General features: G+C 41.2%; 1 protein-coding gene across 2 annotated transcripts in view; it reads left to right on the forward strand.

Annotated features, from left to right (window-relative positions):
* The window catches only part of lypd6 (LY6/PLAUR domain containing 6), a 195,974-nt gene extending 186,425 nt beyond the window's left edge, over positions 1–9,549 (forward strand). For both annotated transcript variants that reach the window (XM_028806535.2, XM_028806534.2), the window contains exons 3-5: positions 116–214; positions 4,316–4,446; positions 7,671–9,549. In XM_028806535.2, the coding sequence (XP_028662368.1) occupies positions 116–214; positions 4,316–4,446; positions 7,671–7,838 (398 nt within the window). In that variant the 3' untranslated portion in view covers positions 7,839–9,549. The remainder of the gene's footprint in view (positions 1–115; positions 215–4,315; positions 4,447–7,670) is intronic.
* The last annotated feature ends 16,415 nt before the right edge of the window (positions 9,550–25,964 follow it).

Below are 25,964 nucleotides of genomic sequence, written 5' to 3' on the forward strand. Positions count from 1 at the left end.
GATCTTGTAAGGTAAATAAAAGAGAAAATAACCCAGGCTATACTATATAGTAAATGGTTCAGACCTTCTAACTGCAGCTGCAATGAGCCTAAAATCTTTGTTCTTTCCTTTTTAGCCACACCCTATCCAGGGGGATTCAAGTGTTTTACTTGTGAAAACGCCTCAGACAATTATGAGTGCAACCGATGGGCCCCAGACTTCTACTGCCCAAGAGGTGAGTGGGCATCATTGCTTTTTTGTCATCATTATGACGTGCTGCTTTTAGTGTGGTGTCTGGCATATCCTCCTGTTTGTTTATTTATTTATTTTGGTGACACCTTCACCAATTTAACTATGACCTATAAGTTTCATTGCTTATTTATTTTCTTTGACCAGCCTTCAGTGGTTGAATTACCCTGGATTTTTGCATTGCTCTTTTTAAGCAACAAGTGAGTGGAATGGTTGTTTTTATATTGACTTGGTTTGATGGTGTAGGCCTGTAGCCTTCCTAGCATTTAACTGATGTAGTGATAGCAACGTCTTAATTACATTATAGAACCAGTATCTTTTATAATGGTTAATGTGTACTGAAGATTTTGCCACTTTAATGTTCTTTCTATAGCTTCATATAATAAGCAGATGTGTGAATCTGTCGTGTAGGTTTGCTTGGTCTGGTTAAGATGTCATTTTAATTTTTCCTTTTTTGTCACTTTATATCTGCTGGATAGATTTGTAGCATATGCATCTTCTTTGTACTTTTACCTTTACAATAAGTAGTATGTGACTTTGGTTCATTTCTGGTCTGGTCCATGGCTGTGTGGAGCATTCATGTTCTCCCCCCGTCTCCCTGAGATGTTTGTAAGCACTTCACGTCCCACTTGAATTGTAAACTTATGCACAGACCTGGCCAAGTGTGAGTGAGTGTGTTCTGTAATGTCCTTGTGTCAAGTTCAGGGTTAGGGTTCCTCTTAATGGTATAATGTATGAAAACAGAGGGATAGATTGATACATTTAGTAGAGTCCTTGTCTTTCTTGTAGCTTTACTTGGGGGTGCTGTTTACACTTGTGTCTGACTGCACAATGTCATGTCTGAGGTGAACCTCACTTATAAAACATGCTCATGGTATCCTTTTTGTAGTCTTTTGGCTTTATACTGTTACATTTTTGTCTAAGTGCTTTGTGTAGTTCCTGTGCTGTTTGTTCCCCCTACAATAACCATAATAGGCCAGCACTCTGGATGACCCTGAAAGTTATTTTGATAAGTCCACAGCACTATTGAGACAATTTTAGTTTTCTTGCTCCACAGCCAGCTTATCTCAGTCTGTTCTTTCCAGTATTTTTTGTATTTTGTTTCCCTGCCTCTGCCCTATGTGGCCAGCAGATCTTTTTTCCTCTTTGTGGTGTTGGAAGCCAGTCAATCTCAGGTAGTGAAATAGTGTAACACTGGCAAAATTTTCAGAGCAAGAATCTGACTTCTGTACAATTTCTTTCTATTCTCAACAAGGTCTTGAGTCTTGCATTTTTCAGTAATGTGCTTAACATTTACTCTGTTCCATTTGATAGCATCTGTACTTAGCCGGTTTATCAAAATTTTAAACATTTTATCTGGATGCTATGAATCCCCTTGTGTGCAGACCACTGCCCTGTATTCATTTGTTCTGTTCTAAGCTATCGATAGGTCAGGTCAGGAATTCAGAGTAAGACGTTGACATACTTAACATTGCAGACGGAGTGGTCACTTTATCTGATGCACCTGCCCCTCCCATGTTCCTGACATCTCAATCAGTATCCATATCATTTGAGTACACAGTGCTGTTTATGTCAGGTAGGCAGGTATGTGTGCGTGTTGTTCAGAAGGAGAATGGGCAAAACACAAGCTATTTATAGTTATGCACCAAGTTATTTATAGTAGAGATCCACCCCCAACAAGTGTGACGTGTTGGATGTGACACGGGCTACCATCCTAGTACCACGTGTCCAACATTGTTTGGGTCCATGCCCTGATAAATTCATGCTGTTGTGAGGGTAAACTAATAACCTGCTTGTTAGGCCAGTGTATCACTGAAAGTGTCCAGTCGATATATTTGTAAATCAATGTGTGTGGCTTTAAATCTGAGGCGTTTTCCTCACAGAGTAACCTAAAATGTTTAAAAACTGAACAGAGTCATGATTCTAAGATCTGGAAGGAAATAGACATACTTAGTACAGGTAGATGTTGTGAAGTTTTTAGTTACTCTGATAGTGGACAAGCTTCATGGGAAACTCCCTGTAGATTTAGCTGTCCCTAATACGTCCTAAGGGTCAATCTTCTTTTTTGTTGCTTTCCTTGTACTGGACATGTTTTTTGCTTAAAAGGTCTCTTCTAGTGAGAAGGTTATGTGGTGTGGATATTTTTCTGGAGCCTTAATTGTTCAAAATAATTTTTTTGACACCTAAATTACCTCTGTGCTTTCTTATAATATACACATTTGTTTGTTTGATTGTTTCACATTGTTTGAGCACATTTTGTGGTGTAAACCAATTATCTTTAGCTTTTCTTGTACAGGAAAATCATTGCTTTAGTCAGTTTTCTATAGTTTGCGTTAGAAGGATGAGTAGGCCTCTTGTCACTTCACATCTATAGGGTACAACATTTGTTGTAAAATCATTAATTTGTGGCTTTAGTGCTTATTTTATTTTTTAATTTTTAACAAATATATTAGAAAACGCAGGTAGTGAGGTCACCATGTGAACAGTGCTTTTCAAAATTGTCTGAAGTTCACAGTCAGTGGGAGACCTGATTTTACTTGTGCATCCAGGCATTTTGCCTGTAGCATCTGTCTAAAGGAGTAACATATTGGTCTTCTAATGCACATTCTTGTAGTGAGATTATAATGATCTAAATGTATTTTCGTTTTAGATAAATGCCTTATCTCATTGTTGTATGGTCTTGAGGCACTGGAATGTGAGTAAAGGCCAACCTGTAAATCTCCATGTGCCATGGAAAAACTCACTTAAACCAGATCCCAACTGCATATGGTCTAAAGCCAGGACTGGTAACAACTTGTATTTCAAACATCAGGTGGTGCTACCAGACAGATACAGAACCTTACAAAGTCCCGAAAGGAGAAGAAGGGGCTCTCACAGTAGAAAAGGTCACCATCATGCCCAAGCCAAGATTGGTATGCCACTAGGGGGCACTAGAGGTAGCCCAGTGGTTACTTACTGCAAACCATAATACTGCACCCTGGTCAGTAGGGAACCACCTTAGAAGTACCCCAGTCAGTGAGAGAGCAGCACAGGAGTCAAAGATATTATCATATATGCACTATGACTGTGAAGTGCAGAAGATGGGCTACATGAGAACTTACCCACCCTTTAAGTCCTAATAGGGTTCAGAAATGTAGAAGCACCAGGATCCACCAGAGACAGCCCTAAACATATGGCCACAGGGATTCTGCACTGCATATATGACCTCAGAATTGGTTCCTAGGATTTCCCCAAAAGTGTTTTCTGGATAATAGTATTTAGCCACGACAACATCAGATTTTAGTTGAGTTTCGAGTTAGGAGAGGAAGTGTTTGCAGAGGCTCAACTGACAGGTGGAAGCCAGGCAATGACTGAGAGAGGGAGAGTTGGAGGTGATACTGGGAGTGTTCCTTGTGGTAGATGGTTCCCAAAAAGGAAGTAGGATTATTGGTTCCCTTCTACGTTATTGTTTTATGTTTACCTCCTTCGCTTATTGTTCCTCACTTTTATTTGAAAAAACAGGAGGTTTTTTTTTTTGTCCTCCTTGGATTCTGCTTGTTTTCAGGGATGGACTGAGAGCTTCCTCTGCTGTCTGTAATGGATAATAACAGATGAAGAAAGGTCTGGTGTATACCCCTATATAAAATGTGTACAGACATTTAAAAACAGTCACTTCACTAAATATAGTAAAACATTTGTGACGTTATTTTGAGGTTAACCAAGTTATTTTTAGCTATTGCCCCAGCTGGAATGTAATGTTGACCTATAGAAATTGACTACAAAGTCTGTTTTGACATCCTGGTCTATTTTTAAAAGGCCACTATAGACACACCCTGCGGAAATGCCGCACGGTCCAAAATCAGCCAATCTTTCTTCTGCTATGTTAGTGTTCTTCATGACGTACAGTAGTTCCTTGTTTTATTTTTCTCATTAAGAATCAAATGCAGTTATTTGTCACAGAAATTTTGAATCTGTATAAATATAAAAATCTTTGAGGATCTGGACGATTTGCAAGTTAGCACATACCAGTCAGGTTACAGTCAGTGACAGTAATTTTACTCTGCACATTGTCATGAAATAAATTGTGCTTGTCGTTTTTTCTTTTTAGAAACAAGATATTGTTTTACACTCCATAAAATGGATTCTCAAGGGGAGAGTATATCAGTTACTAAGCGGTGTGTACCTCTGGAAGAATGCTTGTCAACTGGATGCACTCCCATAGATCATATGGGACACAAGGTGAGTGACGTATAGAAGGGAGACCTGGGGGATTGTAATTTTGGTGGTGTGCACTTTGATGAGATTTCTGAACATATGAGGTACCTTGTCAAATTGATTTTGTAAGAGATGCTTACAATCACTTGCCACTAGCAGTACAGATGTGTGCATTTGAGCCATAGGGGAGCGTCACTTAACAGTAAATATGAAAAATGGCACCCATACCCCACTGACATTGGGATTATTTTTTTCTGTCTCCTTAAATGGTGAATAACAGAGCTGAGCATCATACACAGAGTAAACGGCAAAATTTCCTAAGGGCTGTCATTTGAAATTGACAATGATAAATGAGGAAACTGCACTTTATCATTGAACTGTATCTGTAGACAAGTGTCTTAGAATGTGGGCTACATCTGCCATACAGGACAATCATCTCTTCTGCGTCATCATGGAATTCATGTGAACTCTGAAACATGACCTTTGAGCATGGATGTGGCCTTTAAACTCAAATGTGCAGGTGTTACCGTAGTCTTGTGATACTTTTGACTTTTGTGATAAGCTGAATAAAGCAGCATTAATTCTGTTAAATTAATCACTATTGCATTTTCATTATTTACCACACTTGGTGTTAAACTTTTAACACATGCAACAAAATACATATTAACTACTGCCACCATATCGTTTTGCTTTCAGGTTTTATTGTAAATTAATTCAAAATTCCCCACAATGGACTGAGTATTCAATGAATCCACAATTCTGTGTGGTGTCTGTTAAAGTTTTCTTTGGATGTGACTCCGTATTACCACAAAATTCAGTCTTAAACTACATGGATAGATAACTTCAAATGAATACTCCACTGAGAAATTATATATTTTTTTAATATGTTACTTACTTCATGTAGTTTGTAGTGACGACTGAGTAAAACATTTAATTTCACGTTTTATGCGGAATGAAGATAACAAACTTTCTGACAGAATAAGTGTCTATGGAGAACAAGCTGTGGACAACAGCAAACAATAAAAAACCTCCATGAAAAAATCTCACGTTACTCGTGTCACATAGTTTATATGTCAAGTCATCCAGTCATATGTTCAGAACGGGCAATACACATGCATGTTTTGCTAAAATATTTTTAAATAAATACTTCATGGAAATTAGAGCAGTGCATGCAGAGGAAACACGTTCACATGGAATCGAGCTGTTGAACTGAAGACCCACCTCTCCAGCCCTGTCTTCACCTCCTCTATGGCCTTTTCACTTGAAATGCTCTGCCCGACTCCCATGCACTACACAACTCCCATTGGTTTCATAAATGTTTCCCTTTATCTACAGCTTTATCTACCATCAGTTTGTTCATTTTACCTCCAAGCTTTTAGCTTTCATAGCTGTCCCGCTTAGCATGCCTTACTTCAGTTTCAGTCAACAGTCACCGGCATAGAAGAGTTCCTGTCCAGTTTCATATGAACCACTATTGTCTTCACCAGTGCTGATATCCTAAATAGTCGTGAATGCTAAATGGACTCCTACGGAAGTGCTTTATCACTTTAAAACATTTCACTATTTCCATCTGCCTTCCTGACCGTAGTTTGTTTTTGTTCTTGCAACCACTTCTCTTGAGACACTAATGATTTGCTCAGTTCCTACTAGTGTTTACTTCCACCCTTGGATGCTTTATCCTTCTTTCTTTCTTTTAGCTCTCCTTTATTGTCTGCTTCACCAGCTTCAACTTTCCCCATGACACATGCACCAATGAACCATCCTTTTCCTTAGTATTGTCATAATTATCATTTTGCCTTACTAGAAGTTTATTTTTGACCCCATATTTTTGTTTTTTCGGATTGAAGTAATATTAAATTACTTGCTATGTGAAGATTTTGGTTAGGGATTATCTATATAGTTTTCGCTAAAAAGCTTTTAGTTTTGTTTTTAAGATTTTCTGGCAAGAACCTTGGCCTGTTTCTGGACATTTCTTTTCCTTGGCCTCTGAATTCTGCCCTTTCATCTCGTGGTCCTACTGGATTTGTTTCCTTTCAGACATAATGAGTGTACCAGAGTGCGAAATTTCCTTTTTTAATCCCTTCCATCATGATTAAACTGTAGAGCCCTGTAGAGTCCTATCACCCTTACACATAGTAAATGTTTCTAACTAAGTTCTAACTAACTTGTTCTAAATAATTCTAACATGGTATATGCGTTGTTTATTGTTCCAAGCAGTTATTTCTTTATTTGCTTCTGTTTTACATTATGACCATCATTGTCGATGTCAGTAACGTCTGGGTTTGTTGTAGCTGTTACTAGATGTTTAGCTGCCATTGCCTGGCGGTCAAGTACACATGACAGCGTGTGATGCATCTTAAATAAAGACAGAGACTTAATTTGTTTCCTATCGGAACGTCAATCTGAAGGTCAAATTATGGGTGATGTTTTGCCTCTAAAGGTTCATGACTGTTATGCCCTTTAACTTTGCTGTTCGTTTGCTTATCTGTTAGTTGTGTTGCTTTTTATTGGCAGCTCAGAAAATCAAATTATTGAATAATCTTACCATTTGTAGGCGTGAGATGTTTCAGTTGAGCCCACCGCTTTGTCCCGTCACTCCCCTTCTTGTTTTAAACATTTCCACAAGCTCCACTTCTGGAAACTTCCTGCTTAAGCACTTCTGTTTTGTGATGACCCACATTATTACTCATTCTGCTCATCTAGAAGCATTTCCATGCATATCATCTGGGTGTTTTTGGCCTCATTATGATCAATCACAATACTCTTTTCCCAATGGCCTACTTTGTGGATTTAAGCACAGTCTGTTTTTCTCACTCTCAAGACTACTTAATATACCTCATGGTATGTTGTACCTTCACTCACCTTCTTTTCCAGTATTCTATGCTGTATTTTTGCAGCTCACCTTGCTATCGTCGGCCATGCTTTAAGGAACCTTTTTCTCGATTTCATTTTCTTCACTATTCCTGAATCCCATCGCTATGTTATCTTTATTCTGTTTAATAAAAATAATAAATTATGATCTCCTTGGCAATTAACAATTCAATGATAAAGCGAATAAAGCTTCACATATGCCTGTGTTTTCTATCCTAGCCATTCCTGACTAAAAACCGTGGCTCAAGTAAAATTGTGCAATGAGGGAAGGGAATAAGCTTTATAAGTGGGATGTTATTTAAGCATGAAATATAATTAGTTAAATTTCTTTAGCTGTAGTTCTATTTAACTGAGTTTTATTTTTACTTTTATTATAGGTGTGCACTTCTTGCTGTGAAGGGAACATCTGCAACCTGCCGGTGCCAAGAAATTTAACGGATGCGGTCTTTGCCACCACATCGCCTTTGAACAGAACAAATAAACTTATACACTCTGGTGTACTTGTACTCTCCTGCATGACCTTTATGATGTCAGTCCTTGTCTAGTGCCCAGGTTAAGAAGATTTCTGCAAGAAAAAATAATAACCTTGCCCTTTTCAGTAATCTGATTTTTTTTTAATGTCATGTAGCAGTTTAATATCAGTATTGACAAAAAAATGTGACAATGACAATACAGTGAAAGATGTCTGGGGTATCGACACTTGGTCAGTCTGTAAATTTGTGACATGTAATAATAACTTTTATATCACCACATTTATACATTCTCAATTTTTACCAGCACCGGCACTGTCACAGGCCCTATTGAAAACTAATTAGTTGTACGTTGGCATTTCAGCAGTCATCCAGGGTATTGATTCAGCAACACCGTCAAGGGTACGGTCGATACAAAGCCACATCACCGTGAACTTACCAAAAAGTAACCCACAGTTTCCAACCAAGAGATGAATCTCGATGCAGTTCAGTCCCCCCTGAAATGCGGACATAGCCACATATTTTCTCGTAGACCTTGAGATGGTGCTGTCAAGAGAGATCTATTAATTTATAGTGTCAGATTCTTATGACTTCATAGATAGCCGAACTCTATTTAACATCTTGCAGCCCCAGAGATTTCTTTCATGACTGTAGAGTTTTTTTGTTTTTAAATCCGCAAACATGAAAAGATTACATGATATGTTGGTGCCTTGGTAAATGAAGAAATGTGCTGTATCTTCTTGTTAACAGCCATAGAATCCAAGACGTGCCAACTGCAGAGGCGACGGAGGTTTGAATGTGACCAAGAGGCGCATAATACAGATTCCAGTAGACAACAGTGAGTGGAAGGAAAGCCATTCATTAATACAGTGAAATGATTGATATATTAGTTTCAATTGTCGCATAGCAGTGGAAGTTTTAATTGCAAATATTTAAAATGCTGACTGGTTATCTGGAGCGCAAATGTTGCAGTGGCTGCTCTTCAAATGATCACCGTGAGCCGCTGCATGCCGAGTCTCAACAGGCACAAGCAAGGCTACTAAATTTACTGGAATGCCTCCAAATGTAAAGTGTTAGATTTATTTTATGTGTATCATAAGTTGTAAATATTTTCATTGTATTTCATCTGTACAGCTTATAAAGTATTTATTTTTGTAACATACATTTATACTAAAAAATTAAAAAATATTGGTAATTTAAAATCCTGAGGACGTAGTGGCTGGCTCTTTACTCTGCTCTGTTGCAGCAGTTTTTTTAAGACTTCCTACTGTCACACTCGGAAATAAGGATATGATTTCTCAAAGGAAAAAAGAATGAAGCGCTTTGTACCGTGACAACGAGAGTCGCTCACTGACTGGTCCCGTTGTATCCGCTTTATGGGAGAACTTTCCCTTAAGTTTTCTTATATTTGCACTAACATGTAAAATTATACTGATGTGGTATCAAAAAAAAATCTGATTTTGAGATGCCTAGATAGAGTAGTATTTCCATTCCCCTATATTAATTTAGAATATTAGTTATTTTATTTGAATAAGAAGAAGTAAAAATAAGAAGGCTTTGCTGAGTCATGGCAGTATTCTGTTGTAAATATGACAGCCATGGCTCAGTCGTCCTTCTCTCCCTCCTGTCTCTTTCTCTCTGGTTTTTTTTTAACTTTGTAATTGACAAATTGAACATCAGTTGTACCACACGCCATGTCTCTCTAAGTTATATTTATGTAAATTTTGTACAGACTGTAAAGGACACCATTGTTCATATTAAACCATTTTTAAAAGAAACTAAAGAAGTCCGTTTATTTGTTCACTCTCGGGCCTGAAGGCCTTTATCTGTTCTGATCAACATCCTGTCTTTTTGATTGCTTCTCCAATGTCCAGTATTAAGGAACGTAAAATGTTAAGAGTTAGTTAGACAGTAAATATGGCCATGTGTTGCGTCAAACTACGTAGCAGTGTTTGTGGACATTCCCGCTCAGGTTTTTTCTCAAGTTTGGCTTTGCTCCACTCTGTGATATTATTTGAGGTGTGTTTTGCTTCACTTTTACAGATTTGTTAGAATGCTTACCTTTTTAATACTACGACATTGTAGCTGTTACAGTAATTTAGGTTTTTGCCCTTGAGTTGTATATTGCTTTTTGACGGTGTAAACTCTAAGTGGTGCTTTTGTTCTTTAAGGTGGCACTGCTACTTCACAGCTCCAAGGTCCTGGTTCTTGGGATCAATTCTCAGCACCCTCTCCTCTGTAATGCTCAACAGGGGGTGATCCACCTAGGACAACCATGTTCCTCACTGTTACATGGGGCCGCTCACCGCTGAGGTGGCTCAAACTCCCGATTCTGCCCATCTAGCCCTCTCCATTTGTCGGTATCTGGGAGTCCTGAAAGCACAAGTTACCAAAAACACTTCCAAGGTTGCCCTCTAGAAGGGGGACACACAGTCAAAATACCCCTACTAGAAACAACAAGGGCCAAGACAAATCTTGACAAAATAAAAGGTTTATTTTTTACCAAAAGGCTGTGCAAGCCTCAAAGAGCACAAAGGAGATGCCTGAAAAGACAAGGCGATACAAAGTCCCAAAACAGAATCCAAAAATCGAGGCCGAAAACAGAACAAATGATAAACACAGTCCTAAGAAATGCAATGTCAAAAAGCAAAGCAAGGGTTCAAAAATCTAGAAAAATCACAAAACAATAGCAAAGCACAGCAAACTCACAAAGTCTCCAGTCCTCACACATTCAGTGAACCGCAAGGAACTATGGGAGGCCCTCATTTAAATAGGATGAAGGGTCGTTCCTGGTGGTGATTGGCAGGTGGCCCCGCCCCTTGGGGAGCCACCCACAAAAGACAAGGTATACACACACAAAGTAAAGTGTGCAAAAAGAACATTAATACAAAATTAAACAAAGCAGACAAAAACCACAACTGTGAACTCCAGCCAGGGGGAATATGGCGACTGAAACATGACACCCCTTCACAATTCTTCTTTCTCGGCTCTCCACTTATACCACTATGGGCATCGTCATAATTACTAGCCACGGTGTGCTGATGCGGAATAGCTCACGTACTCAATCAGCTCGCCGTCCACACTAAATGCCCCGCGGCTGCCCAACTTTACACCCACCCAGTGCCTGAGCACACTTTTTTTATTTAAAAACCACGCACTGCTGCGGACCTCATTCTCCGTGTATCCACACTTTTTCTTTCTGGGCATCACTGTAGATTGCCATCATATTCAGGGTTGTTTCCCTCCTTGCATGTGATGCTGCTGGCAGTGGTGCTGGCACCTCACAATCCAATATTAGACTGTGCTGAGATTGTGAAACTGCTACGGGTGATCTGATAGGTCAGGGCTGGCACTGCCATACCAAGCCCCAGGGCCTAGAGCTCAGTTCCTTGCCAGGTGGCTGTTCTGCCAGTGTGTGTGTGTGTGTGTGGATTTCCTTTCCTGTGCCATTTGTTAAGCTAATAGACATCTATTAGCAGACTCAGAACGCGGTGTTAAGTGTGCAGAGATCTGGGCTGGCCTCCCATCTCAAATGTGTTGTGTCCAGTTTCGTTAGGATTGCCTTTGGTTCTTCTAAACCTTTAATGGAAATTCCAAGTTCTGGAAATTAGAAATGAATGTATGGGATAAAGCTTTGGCATGGCACTTCTTGTCATATTCTAAAGATAAATCTGAGGCCACTTTTATAACAAGAGTTCAGTACTCACTAAATGCGGCCATTTTCAATTCTGTGAAAGTTTCTGTCCACAAGAAATTTCTGCCGTGATCCCGTGATTTAGCAGCCTGCCACTCTGACAAGGATAAGATGGATTGGAAATAAACGAGTGGAGAGATAAATTCAAAGAAATTAAAATGGGACAATTAACTGAGCAAGCAGATAAGCAAAAAAATCAATAAGAGAGGTCATTGTAATATGACACAGGATGTACGCCTGGCAGCAGTAAAAACAGTTTAAAGCCAAGAAAACTTGGAATGAGGAATGGCTTTTAAACGGTCAGGGTCAGATGAAGACGAGCTGAGGAAAATGAAAAAAGGAATTCACCACAGTGCTAAGCACGTACTTGACGTGACTTCCTCTATTAAATCCATTCGTAACAGGCCTGTCTTTGGAATTCTGCATTAAAATAAAAAAAAAATATATGGATATTAAAATTAAAATGGATTCAAAGAAGAGATAAAAACATGCCAATGTGTAGTTATATTGTAGGCCGTACTTTTTGACAGTAGGGTGGGCAGCAGTTAGTGCAGCCTCTTCATGGATCCTACATCCAATCCGACTCCCGCTCATTACTTGTATGGACTTTGCATGTTCTCCCAGTGTTTGTGTATGTCTTTTGGGTTAACTGGTAATTCTGAACTGGTCCTGTGTTGATGCACACATGAGCAGGCCTGTGAATGGCAGGCGTCCGGTCTACGGCTGTTTCAGCCTGACACCCAATGCTGATGGCACAGACTGAAGCCCCCGGCAAGCTTAGGTGGGTCTCAGAATGCATGTATGGTGCCTGTATAAAGTATTCACCCCTTGGTAGTTTAAACATTTTATTTTCATGCAACATTGAATCACATTGTGTTTGATTTGGCTTTTTTTTGACAGAGCAGCAGAAAGGGAAACAGATCTGTGCAAAGTGCTCTAAATTAATTACAAATATAAAATACAAAGTAATAAAAAGTAATTGATTGATTGTATAAGTTGTTAATATGACACCCCTAAATCTTCACTGGTTTTAGAAATCCCATCATGAGTTCAGTGGAGATCACCTGTCTGGAGTTGAGGGGCTTCCATTGACTGTCGTCCAACGTGTGGGGGCCTGACTTGCACAATGAAGACAAAAGAGCACTCCTAGCAACTCAAGTCAGTAAGTATCCCTTGGAGTCCAGTTAAACCAGTCATGAAGAAATGGAGAGCATAGTGATGACTGGGGGAGGCCGTCAAGAGATCTCTGATAACCCTGAAGGAGTTACAAGCTACGGTGGCAGAGATTGGAGAGGCTGTACAGACAACAACTGTTGCCCGAGTGCATCAGCCACAACTTTATGGGAGAGCAGCAAAGAGAAAGCCACTGTGAAGACAACCACAGATGACATCTCGGCTAGAGTTTGCCCAAAGGCAACTAGGAGATCCTGACGCCAGCTGGAAGAATGTCCTGTGGTCTGATGAGACCAAAATTGGACTGTTTAGCCATCAGACACCCTGTGAGGCACAGGCCAAGAACTGCACGTGATCAGAAACTCAACATGGTGGCCGCATCATGTCGTGGGGATGCTTGTCTGCAGCAGGCGCTAGAAAGCTCATGAGGTTACAGGGTGAAAGAAATACACGGAAATCCTGGAGGAAAACCTGACTGAGACTGCGAGAAACCTGCGCCTTGGGAGAAGATTTGTTTTCCAGCAAGAAGACGCTACACAGGAACGGCAAAAAAATGTGACTGTCCTACAGTGGCCGTGTCAGAGTTCAGATCTCAACCCAACTGAGGATTAGTGGCTGGACTTGTAAAAGGGCTGTTCACTCACGATCCCCATGGAACCTCACAGAATTTAGGAAGAAGAATGGGAAAAATGTCAGAGTCCGGATATGCAAGGCTGACAGAGAGCTGAGCTCACAGACTCGAGGCTGTCATGGCCACCAAAGCTGCATCTACTAAGTGAACGGCGTGAATATTTAGTTGTGTTTAATATCTGCAGTTAATTTGGATTACTCTGAAGAAATCTGTTTTCAGAAGATTGTCTTTCTGTTGATCAGCATCAAAAAAAGCCAAATTAAATCCACTGTGATTCCATATTGTATTAAATTAAAATGTGAAAATTCCCAAGGTGGTGAATATTTGGTGTAGATGCCATCTGTAGAGGTAGAATGCACTGTTCTTTATTTAATATCGGATTAATGAATGGACACTTAATGATCAAAGAGCCCTTCTACACAGAAATCATAAGCGTGTATTAAAAAGCTTAGGCAGAAATCTCAAGTCTTCCTAAAGAAATACAAAAAAAAAATAATCCTGCCTAAGAACTCTCTGCATAAGACCTAAAGAAGGCCAAGACGGCCACACATCGAGCCAGCGCAGGCGTTTGGGGGGCTGACGTGTCTCTCGAAGCTGCTTTGTGTGCTCACGTGTGCCGTCGTGATTTCTGGATTTGGGTCTTGTCCAGGAATAACACACGTGGGCCCACTTGAAACTGTCGCTGCAGTGGGCTTGTTTGTTTATTTGGAAATTCATTGTGCGCCTGATAGGCGGCCTGCCAGCTGCACTCGGAGATAATGTCATCCTGCTGTAATGGATGGCGTATTGTTGTCTGTGTGGTGCTTGGGCTCTTCGAATGGAAAAAAAAACAAACAGGTTTCCTAAGAAGTTGTGAATTTTTCGGTGATTGTATCAGTGAAGGTTTAAGCAATATATTTGCTTAATCATGTGAAAGCGTGACTTCCAAAGAAACGTCTTTATTCCTAAAGTGATTTATTTTCCTTTGTGTAGCAAGGTCTTGTGAAAAAGTGAAGAACCCCCCCTCTTGAGCAGCTTCTGTCCCGTAGCTCCCCTGATTGCTCCTGCTTTACTCCACGACGTTTTGCTCAGGGTGATTCCAGGCCTGGTTGGTTGTGGTTCTGTGTCTGAAACCCCCACAAAGTGGCCTGTCCTAATGAATAGAGGGAGCTTCAGGGCTCAGGCCTGTCCTTGAGCTGTCACTACTCGGTGCTTGGCTTTGTTTAGACGCTCACTTTACTTGTTTGGTTTGGTTTTTGTAATACTCAATTTACTGCAAAATGGAGAAAGAAATGGACTGGGCAAGCCATTACGCGGCGCATCTTGGGAACTGTGATCGATAACCAGGCTCTTTGCGCACATGAATGCTCTTGCAGACGGCCAGGACCCGATTATTGTCGAAGGACCGGAGGGGAGAAAGTGGGCTCAGGGCATTATCTCCCCCGGGACACTAGAGGGCAGCCCCACTGATTTACTGTGGCTACTCGGATTCCTGCAGGGCATGCTAAGAGTTGGAGATTGACACCTGGAGCACTTCTGGGTGCTCTGTAAAAGGAGCCAGAGTCGGGAGGGAGTGGGATGAAACTTGCCGGAGGAGGAGTGGAGGCGAAGCACATGAGAGAAAGATAAAGAGAAGAAGAAAGAAAAGAAAGTGTGCTTTAGTGGTTACTGTGCTTGGGACTGTGCTGTGCAGGTGGGAAACGGGGGAGAAAGCGTTTCCCACAAGGAAAAAATTTAAGTGTGTGCTGAACTTGTGTCGTGTTTGGGCGGCTGGAGCGCCCTCTGCAGGCCACAATACCAAAGAGGCCATCAAAAACACGGCCCATGCTGAGGAAATATGGAAAAGTCAAATGGGTATGAAAGAGAAGCACAAAGAACACTCAGGAACTCTACGATGTGGACAGCATGCACATGTCCACCACTGATATCGATTGTTACGGCTGAAATGACATTAGCAATTCAATATGCCTGCGTTACGCTCTCCATTCGCATGTCTTTGAAATTCATTGATTCATCTTGAACCAACATGTTCCTGTTAATCTGCCTGCTCATTCATCTGTTTTTGATTTCATCATTTATCACAAGACCTATTTCTGTTGTTTATAGTCGCCATCATCTGGGACTCCTGTTGTCAGACTCCTGGTTTCCTGGTGAGACTCGCCACATTCGTTACTGGATTGGTGTGCTCTAAGTGTAACACACACACACACACACACACACTGATCCTGTTCATGTAATCACGTATGAGTGATTCCCCATCCTGCCAGTCACGCTGTAGTATTCCACTTCAGATTTTATTCCTGCATTTCCAGTCGCCCTCCAGTCACTCCCACTCTGCCCAGTACTTGCTGACTTTATCACCAACAACGTGCAGACCTCTCTGGATATAACTCAGACCTAAATGCTGCTTCGGTCTCCAAGAATACCCTGAGCCCTCCTTTAGGTGACAGGCCACTTACTAACCAACCAACGGCGTCTTACTTGTGCTGTCGTGGTCCTCTATTGGGGTGCGCCCCCCGCCCTCACCTGATAAGCCTGAAGGACAGAGAAAATGGCAGCCCCCTCTACACCAGACGCCCTGATGTTTACTTACTTACTTCAATCACACTAAGACAAAATAGAGAAATGTGTGGTTTATATTTTAAAGAATATCAGTTAGAACTGTCAGGCGAGGTTTGAATTGTTGGCTTTGTTAGGCTTTGATTTTCTTTCTTTCTTTCTTTCTTTTTTTTATTTTTCTGCAGTTCTTTCTAGAACGATTTTTGATATAATTTGTGAATTTTAACTACTTGATCTTACTTTCTTGAAATAAAGTTACATTTAAGAAGTATAATAATACCAGTAGAAAGAATAATCAAAAAAATGAATAGCAAAGTCTGGATGTGCATAGTCTTTAAAAGCTTAATGAAAATCTGCAACGTCAGAGGTGGATGTTGTCCTGGACGGCTTTTTGTTTCAGCGATCGGCGTGACACACGAGTTATGTTCTCCAATATCCAGATGAAACGGCCGTTCTGTCTTTCTGACGTGTCTCTGATGTCACTTCTCCTATCATCATTTCTTCTCTTGTCACTGCCTGACCCGCGGACGTCCCCTTATTTATGTTAAAATGCATTTGGCACCAAATGACATTACGTATATATAGTGCCTTATCTATCTATCTATGAAGACAGAATGTACAATTATTGATCAAAAGGTGAGAATGAAGATATATTGAGATAAGATGCCTGATAATCAGTTAGGTCCTTTATAGTTCACCATAGTTCATTTGAGCAAGAATAATAATTTAAAAAAATTAATTTTAATTTAAAGCGATGCTTTATAAGGCGATCATCTCGGGCTGTGGATCCACTCGAGATTACTGTGCATGTTGATGGAGTGAATTTCAGTTTTGAATTCTTTGGCGACTCCTTTTTTAACTTTGGTTTTTATTTAGCGTTTAGGTTTCTTTGACTTCCTGGAATTCTACCTGTTTCTGATTCGTCTCCCAGCCCATTTAAGCCATTTATTACTGTCATTTATTCGCTTTATAAGGCAATCATCTCAGGCTGTGGATCTACTTGAGGTTACTCTGCATTCTGATGGAGTGAATTCCAGTTTTGAGATCTTTGGCACCCCCTCTTTGACTTTGATTTTAGATTTTTCTTGTGTAGATTTTGGTGAAAGTTTCTTTGACTTCCTGGTGTTTGTCTCGTTTCTGGTAAGACTTTCAGTTCATCTCCAGGTTTGTTTTTTGTTCCAACTTAGTTTGGGTGTGCAGAACACAAATAACCAAATAACTCCTCCTTTAAAGTACTTTGCTTGCAGTGGAAAAAAGTCCAGTACTAACAATGGAATGTTCGAGTGTTTAACTGGTAAGATGGATGAGCTGAACAGCTTTTAGTTAGGACATGCTGGGCAATCCTTGTTGCTTTTTCCGACCCTCGTTTCATGATCACGTCTTCTCACGATACCAGGGGTGTGTGTTGGCATTTTAACACAAAGCTCGTTTCTGAACTCATTTTGCTGAAGTCATTTTTTTTTTGGGGAAAGATGAACATCAAAACAAATGTGTCCACCACTTTTATCATGGTGAAAGGCGAGAACGTGCAGAGTCGTTCTTCGTGTCGGCAACGCTCCTCAAGTGCTGCGAGAGACCAGGAGGTGTATTTGTGCAACACCAGCTGATGTTTCAAGTCCAAACCAAGCAGACAGCTCATTAAAGACCACAAAACATAAGAAACAGGGCTTAGCAGAGTGGCAGATGGAAAAAGAAAACCAATCCAGAGTGAGGCCCTTTGGCATCTCCTGAAGGTTTGGAAAGACGAGAGCCCAGACAACTAAAAAGAACCATGAGGGAAATTTGTCCATAAACTGTTAGCCTTTAAGGATGGTTGACAAAAGCAAAACCTGTCTGAAGACCAATCCCACCCATCCTAAAGGACTGTCATCCACCATAAAATTCACTAATGGTGGCAAATTGGACTCGGGTGAGCTGCATTGTGAAGGTCAATGTCCAACGCTGTGAGCAGTCCTGGCTGCTGACTCCATTGTTCTTCTTAAACAGACTGCACTGCTGAATTCAAAAGACAAGTCTTAGCAGGCATGTGTTTGTCCAAATGAACAAGAAAAATGTCATATCTACATTAAAGTACGATGGGCCCACTGTGACACCATCTGTGGGGACAAATCCACGCTCACTGCATCGATGTGCTTTGAAGGCTCCTGCTACTAAAATGACTCCTTTATACCATGTTTGTCATTTTCAGTCTCTCAGCTGATTATGGTGCCTTTGGCATATTTAATGCCAGTGGGGGCTTCTCTGCCCCTACCCAGAGTTCAGAAAACGAGAGCAAAAGTTTTTGGTGTGAGTGAAAAAAGTCACCTCATCTTTTTTGAAGTCCGGGAGCTAAGTATGGTGGCCAGCATCCCAATAAAAGGGTACTAGATATTCATGGTGCAAAAATGCTACATTTACAAAACAACATAACTGCCAGTTTTTTGCCCACCCATCCATTTTCTCCAGAGAAATGGTGCATAGCTTGGCAGCACTGTGTGCAAAGTAGGATCCAACCTCATACAGTACAGGAGCAGTTTAGAAATGCCACTCTATGATGGACGCCTGAGGCCACCACAAACTTTCTACACTTAATCAAGGAGGACAGGACCCTAAGGCCAAGACTAACCCAATACTGTGAACATTCGCACCCAACCACCACTTCAGATAAATCAACTGCAACAGAAGGAAAATGCTTGAATCCAAATAATATTGATGTAAATGCACACAAAGTGTACTCAATTTACAAAACGCTCAGAACAAACTCAACACTGCATCTAAAGAGTCTCAAACAAGACCCGTAAGACTCGTGAAAGCCAATGGTCTTCCCAGATGTTAGTAATGTGTTACTGTTGATGCTGGGGGGGTTGTGTCCCTCTCCCACCCAAAAATAATCTCCTGTCCGACCAACAAATCCTGAAGTAGTTTGTGGTTCAGAGGTGACCGCACCAGAAGATGACTGATGACCTCCATGGCGCTCTTCTCCACTGAGTGCTATAGAACTGAATCTTTGGCCCTGGGGTGCGGTGTTCCCGGTTGGGAAGTGTTCTTATTACTTTTAGGGGTTCAGGTTGTAAGTGAAAAATCCCAACAGCCCACTCCATGGATTTATATAAAGTAATAAATAAACTACAATATCCACATTGCTCCTCCACATCCCATAATTCTCTGCTTGAAGTAATCACCCTCAATTATTTTGGGAATCGACTTTATTCAAAGTTTATCAAAGCACAAATCTTAACACAGGACATACTGAGTATAAAATAAACCTTCTGTGCGTCACAGTTAAAAGGGAACATTTCTTACGTATCTACGGAAGGGCAGTGTCTTGTTTCAGACGGGTTCCTCTTCTAGCTGCGCTTCATATCTTTATTTTATGTCGTTTTTATTCATTCTTAATTCTTTTGCATACATCAGTATTGCTTGTGTTTATTTGCATTCTTTCTTTTTGCTTTTGTCTGTTTATCAATGCCTTGCTTGTGTCCTATGTCTTTTGTAGGTGGTGCCCCAGAAGGCGGGGCCACCTGCCATTCACCGCCCTATAAATCCGGAGGGATTTGTTTCAAATGCGTCCTGGGAGTGTGGAGTTGGTTGTGTTTTGCTGCACCTTTTGTGGCTTTCTGGTATTTTTGAACCTTTTGCTCTTTTTTTGTTTGACTTTGTCTGGAATACTCTAATAGGACCTGCTCACTTTGGATTGCATTTGCTTTTTAGGCCACTCCATTATGCCTTTTGCTTGACAGAGTTTGCTTTTATTCACAGACAAACCGTTTTATTTCATAATGAATCTCCGAGGCCCTTTTTGTTTCTAGTCGGGGGTTGTGATGGTAATCCCCCCAAAAGTGGGCAATGTTGGAAGTAATTATGGGACTTACGTGCTTTTGGGACTCCCAGTTCATGACAGGTAGCTCCTTATTTCTAATACAATATAAGTGTTGTTTCCAAAAGCCTTTTATACTTCATCCATTGTCTAACACCCCTAATTGAGTTTTATGGCGGTGTGATGGTAGTAGGGAATCCATTCCCAGACAGGTTTATCCATTATCCCGCATGTCATTCCTGGGAATGACACAGTGCACGGGCATCTCACATGTGAATGGTTTTAGAACGAGCGACACTTATTTTTAATAAAACTACTGAAATATGTTGACACCAATAAAAGACTAACCTTAACTCCAAGCAGTTCATGCTGTCATATAAGTACATGTATCTAGTTAGTTGCGGTAATAAGAGCGTAGAAAGCACAACGTGTCCAGCGTACGGTCGTCCAGGCGAGAGAACACCTTCGTGCAGAGTACGCCAGCCGCTGAGAAAGCACGCTCTGCCTCCACTGAAGTAGGTGGCACAGTCATCAGATATTGATACACTTGTTCTAAACAATGCCCGTGCTTGCCGTTGCTCTGAAACAGCGCCATTTCAGCTTTTACTGCTGCATCCAGTTTCTTGTCATCATTCTGTGATGGCAAGTTTCTTGGCACAGATAATGCGGATGCAACAGACTGACGCATTGCAATTTCAAGTTGCTGTTCAAAGCTGTCAACAGCACAGACGTCAATGAACTCTGCCCCGTCCCGGCATTCGTGAGCTGCAGAGTGCAGACACCTCCAAGTTCACTGTGCTCAGTCTTAGTGGGAGTCGGGAGACTGACTGCTGATGGTCTGTTGTTGACTGAATTAATGAGCAACACACTACACTGTGGGCCAAAAAAAGTGGCACTTAATTATTTTCAACTATAATTCTGTTATTTCTTGATCGATTTTTACACTTTTACACGCTATATATGTGAGCCTGGCCGTTCCCATTCAGCCAGGATTTCCAGCAGTTTAATTCCTGGGAGAACCTCATCTGGAATCATTGGAACTAAACCTAAATGGGCCGCTAGGCCTTTGCAGGGTTGCGCTCACCCACACGCGCATGACGTTGATTCTGAGGGTCCAGTCAAGTTAACACAAATGCCTTGAAGATGTGTGAGGATGCCGCATGCGCAGTTTTGAAAATCCACACAGATGAGCTTGGAATCAAACTCTTTGAGTCTCAACACCACAATGCTGCCCACCTATCGTATCCCACTCATATAATTGTCTGATATGAAGCTTAAACACGTCGATTGGGTGGCTCCATCTACTGTAAATACAATGCACGATACAGTTCAGAAATAACTTCTGGTATAACGTGACATTTGCAGAAGCTAAGCTGTATCTGCCACCCTTCGTAACAATTTGAAGCAAGAGCCAAAGTGAGGGGTCGTCACAACCAGACGGGTGTTACTCAAGTTCAAGGCTTACTGTTTAATTCTGGGGGTACAGCTGATGTCTGCAGGGCCGGTCGGATGACACCGTGCAATGTTGTCCCTACTTCTGGCACCGTTTCCCTTGGAGGGGCCCACCTGAGGCAGGAGTCGGCCTTACAGGTGCATTTCAAACTAATATTCTGTGAAAAGAGATCACTTTAATGATACGGTGGAAGTAAGTGAACTTTACAAATTCTGTGAAACCCCGACGAAATGTGATCTCTGCCGATCATTGTAACGCAGGTCATAGGTGCGCCTTCTGAGGCAGCGCTGGGTGGGTGATTGGGGCTTTACTGACCGGTAGCTTTGTAGAAACTCGAAACATATCGGGTTACGAGAATTAAAAGTCGACCTTCAGGATTTCTCAGCCTAATAAGATGTGGTTACACTGAGCCATAATTGAGTCTAAGTCAGCAGACATATTCAAAGTCAAATGATTATATATATATATGTGTGTGTGTGTGTGTGTGTGTGTGTGTGAGAGAGAGAGTGTGTTTCAGTAGTGCATAAAATGTAGATATATAGATGTTTGTAATGTCATTTAGCAGAGATGCGTCATCAACATTTCTTAGGTTTTGCGATGTTACCTCTGAAAAGGTCACTTTCAAGCGCTGAACCTTGCAACAGGCAAGGCAGTTCCTTTGAAGTATTCTCTTTCCTGATGTTTGTGGCATTATTTAAAATAATTGCTGAGATGTAAGGGCTGCCATGTAATGTTAAACAGCTTGGAAGAAAATAAATGCCATGGGAATAGCTGGGGAGTGCAGACTGAGAGGTTGTAGGGGGCTTTAAGACACAGAGGGGCACTGGCAGTACAGTGAAAAAACAAGAACAATATAAACATTGGTTGTAAAGATCTACGCCAAAGTACTTGCTCAAATTCTTCAATCTGCCCCGTGTTGGCTAACTGAACACAGACGGGGCCTGAGTTGCCTCGAAAGCTTGCAGATTGTAATCGGTTCAGTTAGCCAATAAAAAGTGTCATATTGCTTGACTTGTCATTGCTTCCATAATGGCTAACGTGGCACAACACCCTGGTGCTACAATCTACCCTCTAGAACTCGTCGGTGGTGAAGCGCTGTGTATTATCTCAAATTGGAACAAAATCAAGTTGTCCTTACACCGATCTGTTCAGAATTTTTTTCAGAACGTGGCAAGAACCCTTTAAGGAAATTCTAAAGTAATCATGGCAGGCCAGTGTTCAATGTTTTATTTTACTTACTGTTTTATCCTACAAAGAACCGCTGCAGATGGGGCTCTCTACTCGAAATGCCATCTTTGGTTGAGGACTGAATGGAGCGCTTCCTGGATTGCTTTTGTCACACAAGTTTCCTTTGTTTCAGTTATGCTCTGTTATGTTTTCTTTAATCATAAAAGGACGTAGCAGTGCCACATAATCTGTTGTCTGCTTTGTCTCTCTATCGTCCTCATTGTAAGCCCGGTTGCTGCCTAAGCACCTATAGTAAGGTGGTGGGTGGAAAATAAAACGTGCATATTGGGCGGACAGCCGTAACGAAGACCTTTGCAGGGTTTGTTCTGTTGCTGTAATTCCAGAGGGCTTTCTCCATGGAAAAAAACAACACCAATGTACAGTTGAAAAATGCTGTGAAAGGCGTGAGAAGGAGAGTTGGCACAACTTCTGCTAAAATATTCTATCGATGGCCAGAGGGAAGGGCGGCACGGTGGCGCAGTGGTAGCGCTGCTGCCTCACAGTTAGGAGACCCGGGTTCGCTTCCCAGGTCCTCCCTGCATGGAGTTTGCATGTTCTCCCCGTGTCTGTGTGGGTTTCCTCCGGGTGCTCCGGTTTCCTCCCACAATCCAAAGACATGCCGGTTTGGTGGATTGGCGATTCTAAATTGGCCCTAGTGTGTGCTTGGTGTGTTTGTGTGTGTCCTGCAGTGGGTTGGCACCCTGCCCAGGATTGGTTCCTGCCTTGTGCCCTGTGTTGGCTGGGATTGGCTCCAGCAGACCCCCGTGACCCTGTGTTCAGATTCAGCGGGTTGGAAAATGGATGGATGGATGGATGGCCAGAGGGAAGACGGCCTCACACAAAGATCAGAGTTCGTTCTCGTATTTGGAGAATAGGCGTCACAACTGCTTGGACTTTGTGGTTGTCTGTGCTTGCTTACTGTATATGGTATTGGGGGGGTGTTTATGGATTCAGTTGCAGCCATTTATGTTTGTGTACTTTATAAGATTGATTTAATACAGTTATTTCTGCCTTGTCTGTTTCTCTCTGTCATTTCATTGATATTATATGAAGTATACATATTTTTTTACCTATCAATATCACAGGAAGGGGTCCGAGGGTGGTTTAGGGCTGACCTGCTGCCTTTGACTCAAATACATCACCATAAGGATGGTGACACATAACAATATTGTCCAGGAAAGGGTTTAGTGTCATAAGGAATTAAGATAAAATAATGGCTTTAAATACACAGTAGGAGGGTCCTGTGCAGGAGTCCTTATTTATGTATGCATGTCCAGAGGGAGCATATGGCAATGTGACAGTGTTCACGTTAGCTACGGATCAATGGTTACTGCCACGGCCTTATTGTGACAGAGAGGTCCGTCACTAACTATACCTAAATTACTAAAGATTTCCTAAAGACAATAACTGGCTGTGTGTCAACAGATGGACACATGGGATATAGGTCACATTGGCGGAGTCGTCCTATAGAATATTATGATTTCAACGTGAATGTTGTTTTATCTTTCAAATCTGTGACATTTCTTTGTATATTTGTTGAATCTGAGTACAACTCTCAGTTACGATTTACCTCAGTTACCTTACGGTTAGGGTTAGGGTCAGGGTTAGGTGTACTCTGAGGGTCAAACTTGAGACTGGCATTTCACGTGCTTTTATGGCAGTTGAGCCTGCATGATTGCCCATAAACGGAATAAACCATCAGTTGTACAGGGAACAGAGATTTAAATTTACAAAAGAATAGTAAAATTCTTAAAGTTGTTTATTATAGTTATTTAAGTATCTGAATAAATAAATCTTTATTATTAAATTAAGTGTTGGGGCGGGGGGGTTGTTTTGTTTTTTCATTAAAGTAGAATAATTATTTGATTAATATAAAATTGTTTGCTGACAGGTCGGAGACAAAGGTATATAAGGAACTCCTAGCGGAAAGAATGGAGTTTTTACTGAGAAGTAACCCTCGGAGGTATGATAATGTCCAAATATAGCATTTTAATATATCTCATGTAAATATTTTCTTTTTAATGTTCCGTTATTTTGTAGGAGCACCTGTAAATAAAATCTTTGTGCACTAATGTGCTAAAAGTGATATGGCCGTATTTTTGAGAATTACTTAACAACGAAAAACACAATCAAGCTAATTGACAACCGTGATATTTGGTGGTAGCCGTGGGATCCCAGTTATAAGAAACAAGCCCAATTGCAAGAAGGACAGATCTCTGGTCATAAAAGGCAAAGATTCATGAAGATGAGGTGTAGAGAAAGATGAAGAATATAAACAACTTAATGCACAGCACAGTCCAGGAGCAGCTTGCTTATCAACTGTGGAACCTGCTCCAGAACTGGAAGTTGTGGCGTTGTTAAAAGAATTTCTTATTTCACAACAGAGACAAGAAGAAGGTTTACTTTGAGAAGTTTGGTGTGGTAAGTTGTATTCAAATTCAACAAATATACAAATAAATGACACGGAATTGAAAGGTGAACAACATTCAAGTTGAAATCATCATATTCCATAGGACAAGTCCACTAATGTGACCTGTACTCCACATGTCCATCTGTTGATGTATGGCCGTTTAGCGTGCCCACATTAAACCCTTATAAGGAGCTTGTTGAGCAGATGGCAACATGAAGAGTTAGAAACGACAAACCGCAGACTTGAGCTACCTACACCAGCTCCTCGAGGTCACCCTACACCCACCAACGGCTCAAGTCAGTTTCTAAAACACAGCACCCACCGTGCTGGTAGATGTTAACCAAGCACAGTCCACTCAGAGGGTCTCTCAAACGGAACCTAAGATGTTGGACTTTCAGCAAGGGGCAGATATAGAAAATTATTTGTTAAACTCTGCGTCCTGAAGGCTGCAGCAGTGAGCTACTGTGCCAATCGACATGATTCAGATTTCTCTCAAAGACCTGTAATCTTTTTCTATACCCGTTCAGAATGCGGCTAATGCTCTTACCATCATTCTTTTCCTTTTTAGTTCAAGCTGAAGTAAAAAACACATTTTAAAAATGTAACAGTTTGTTAGTTGTATGAATTCACTGTTCACCTTTGGCTATTCCCAATCCAAGCTTGACGTCACCTAACAGACCACCTTTTGAACAACAACAACACTCCATCGAGTCCCCGTCTGCTGTGTTTGCTTCACTTCGGTGAGCTTCAGTGATGCCCATTTTGCTCAGACTTTGCTCTGAACTGCCATTCTTCTTCAGTGTAGCCATGAATACGAGTTCTGCAGTGGCACAACCAATGAGAAATTCTTCACGATTTCCGGTATTTTATGCTTTTTTTTGTCGTCAGTTCCTAGAAGAATACTGCGTTGGTGTTTTACCGTATTTCAAGCTCTCCTGCCCCTCCTTTGACTTCAGTAACTATTCGAACAAATGTTTTCTCGGATATCACATTCATTTAAACCCATGCTATGCTTAGCCAGTTTGTTGTAATTTTGGGGAAAATTGCTGTGGCATTAACTTAGGAGACATTTTGATAACCCAGGGTTCTTATTTACTTATTTCTCTTCAAATTCTGACTCCTGTTATTTTCCTGGTGTTGGGGCTGTTGGGTTGATCTGCAAATCTCATGGTCAATGGGAAGGGGTGGGCAAGGAGTAAGAAGCCTCTTCTGTCAGCTCGTCACGATGCTTGATATGCCTGACGTACAGCAATCTGTGGTTATGATTCTCGATGGTAGC

Source organism: Erpetoichthys calabaricus, chromosome 8 (genome assembly GCF_900747795.2).
Source record: "Erpetoichthys calabaricus chromosome 8, fErpCal1.3, whole genome shotgun sequence".
NCBI lineage: Eukaryota > Metazoa > Chordata > Cladistia > Polypteriformes > Polypteridae > Erpetoichthys > Erpetoichthys calabaricus.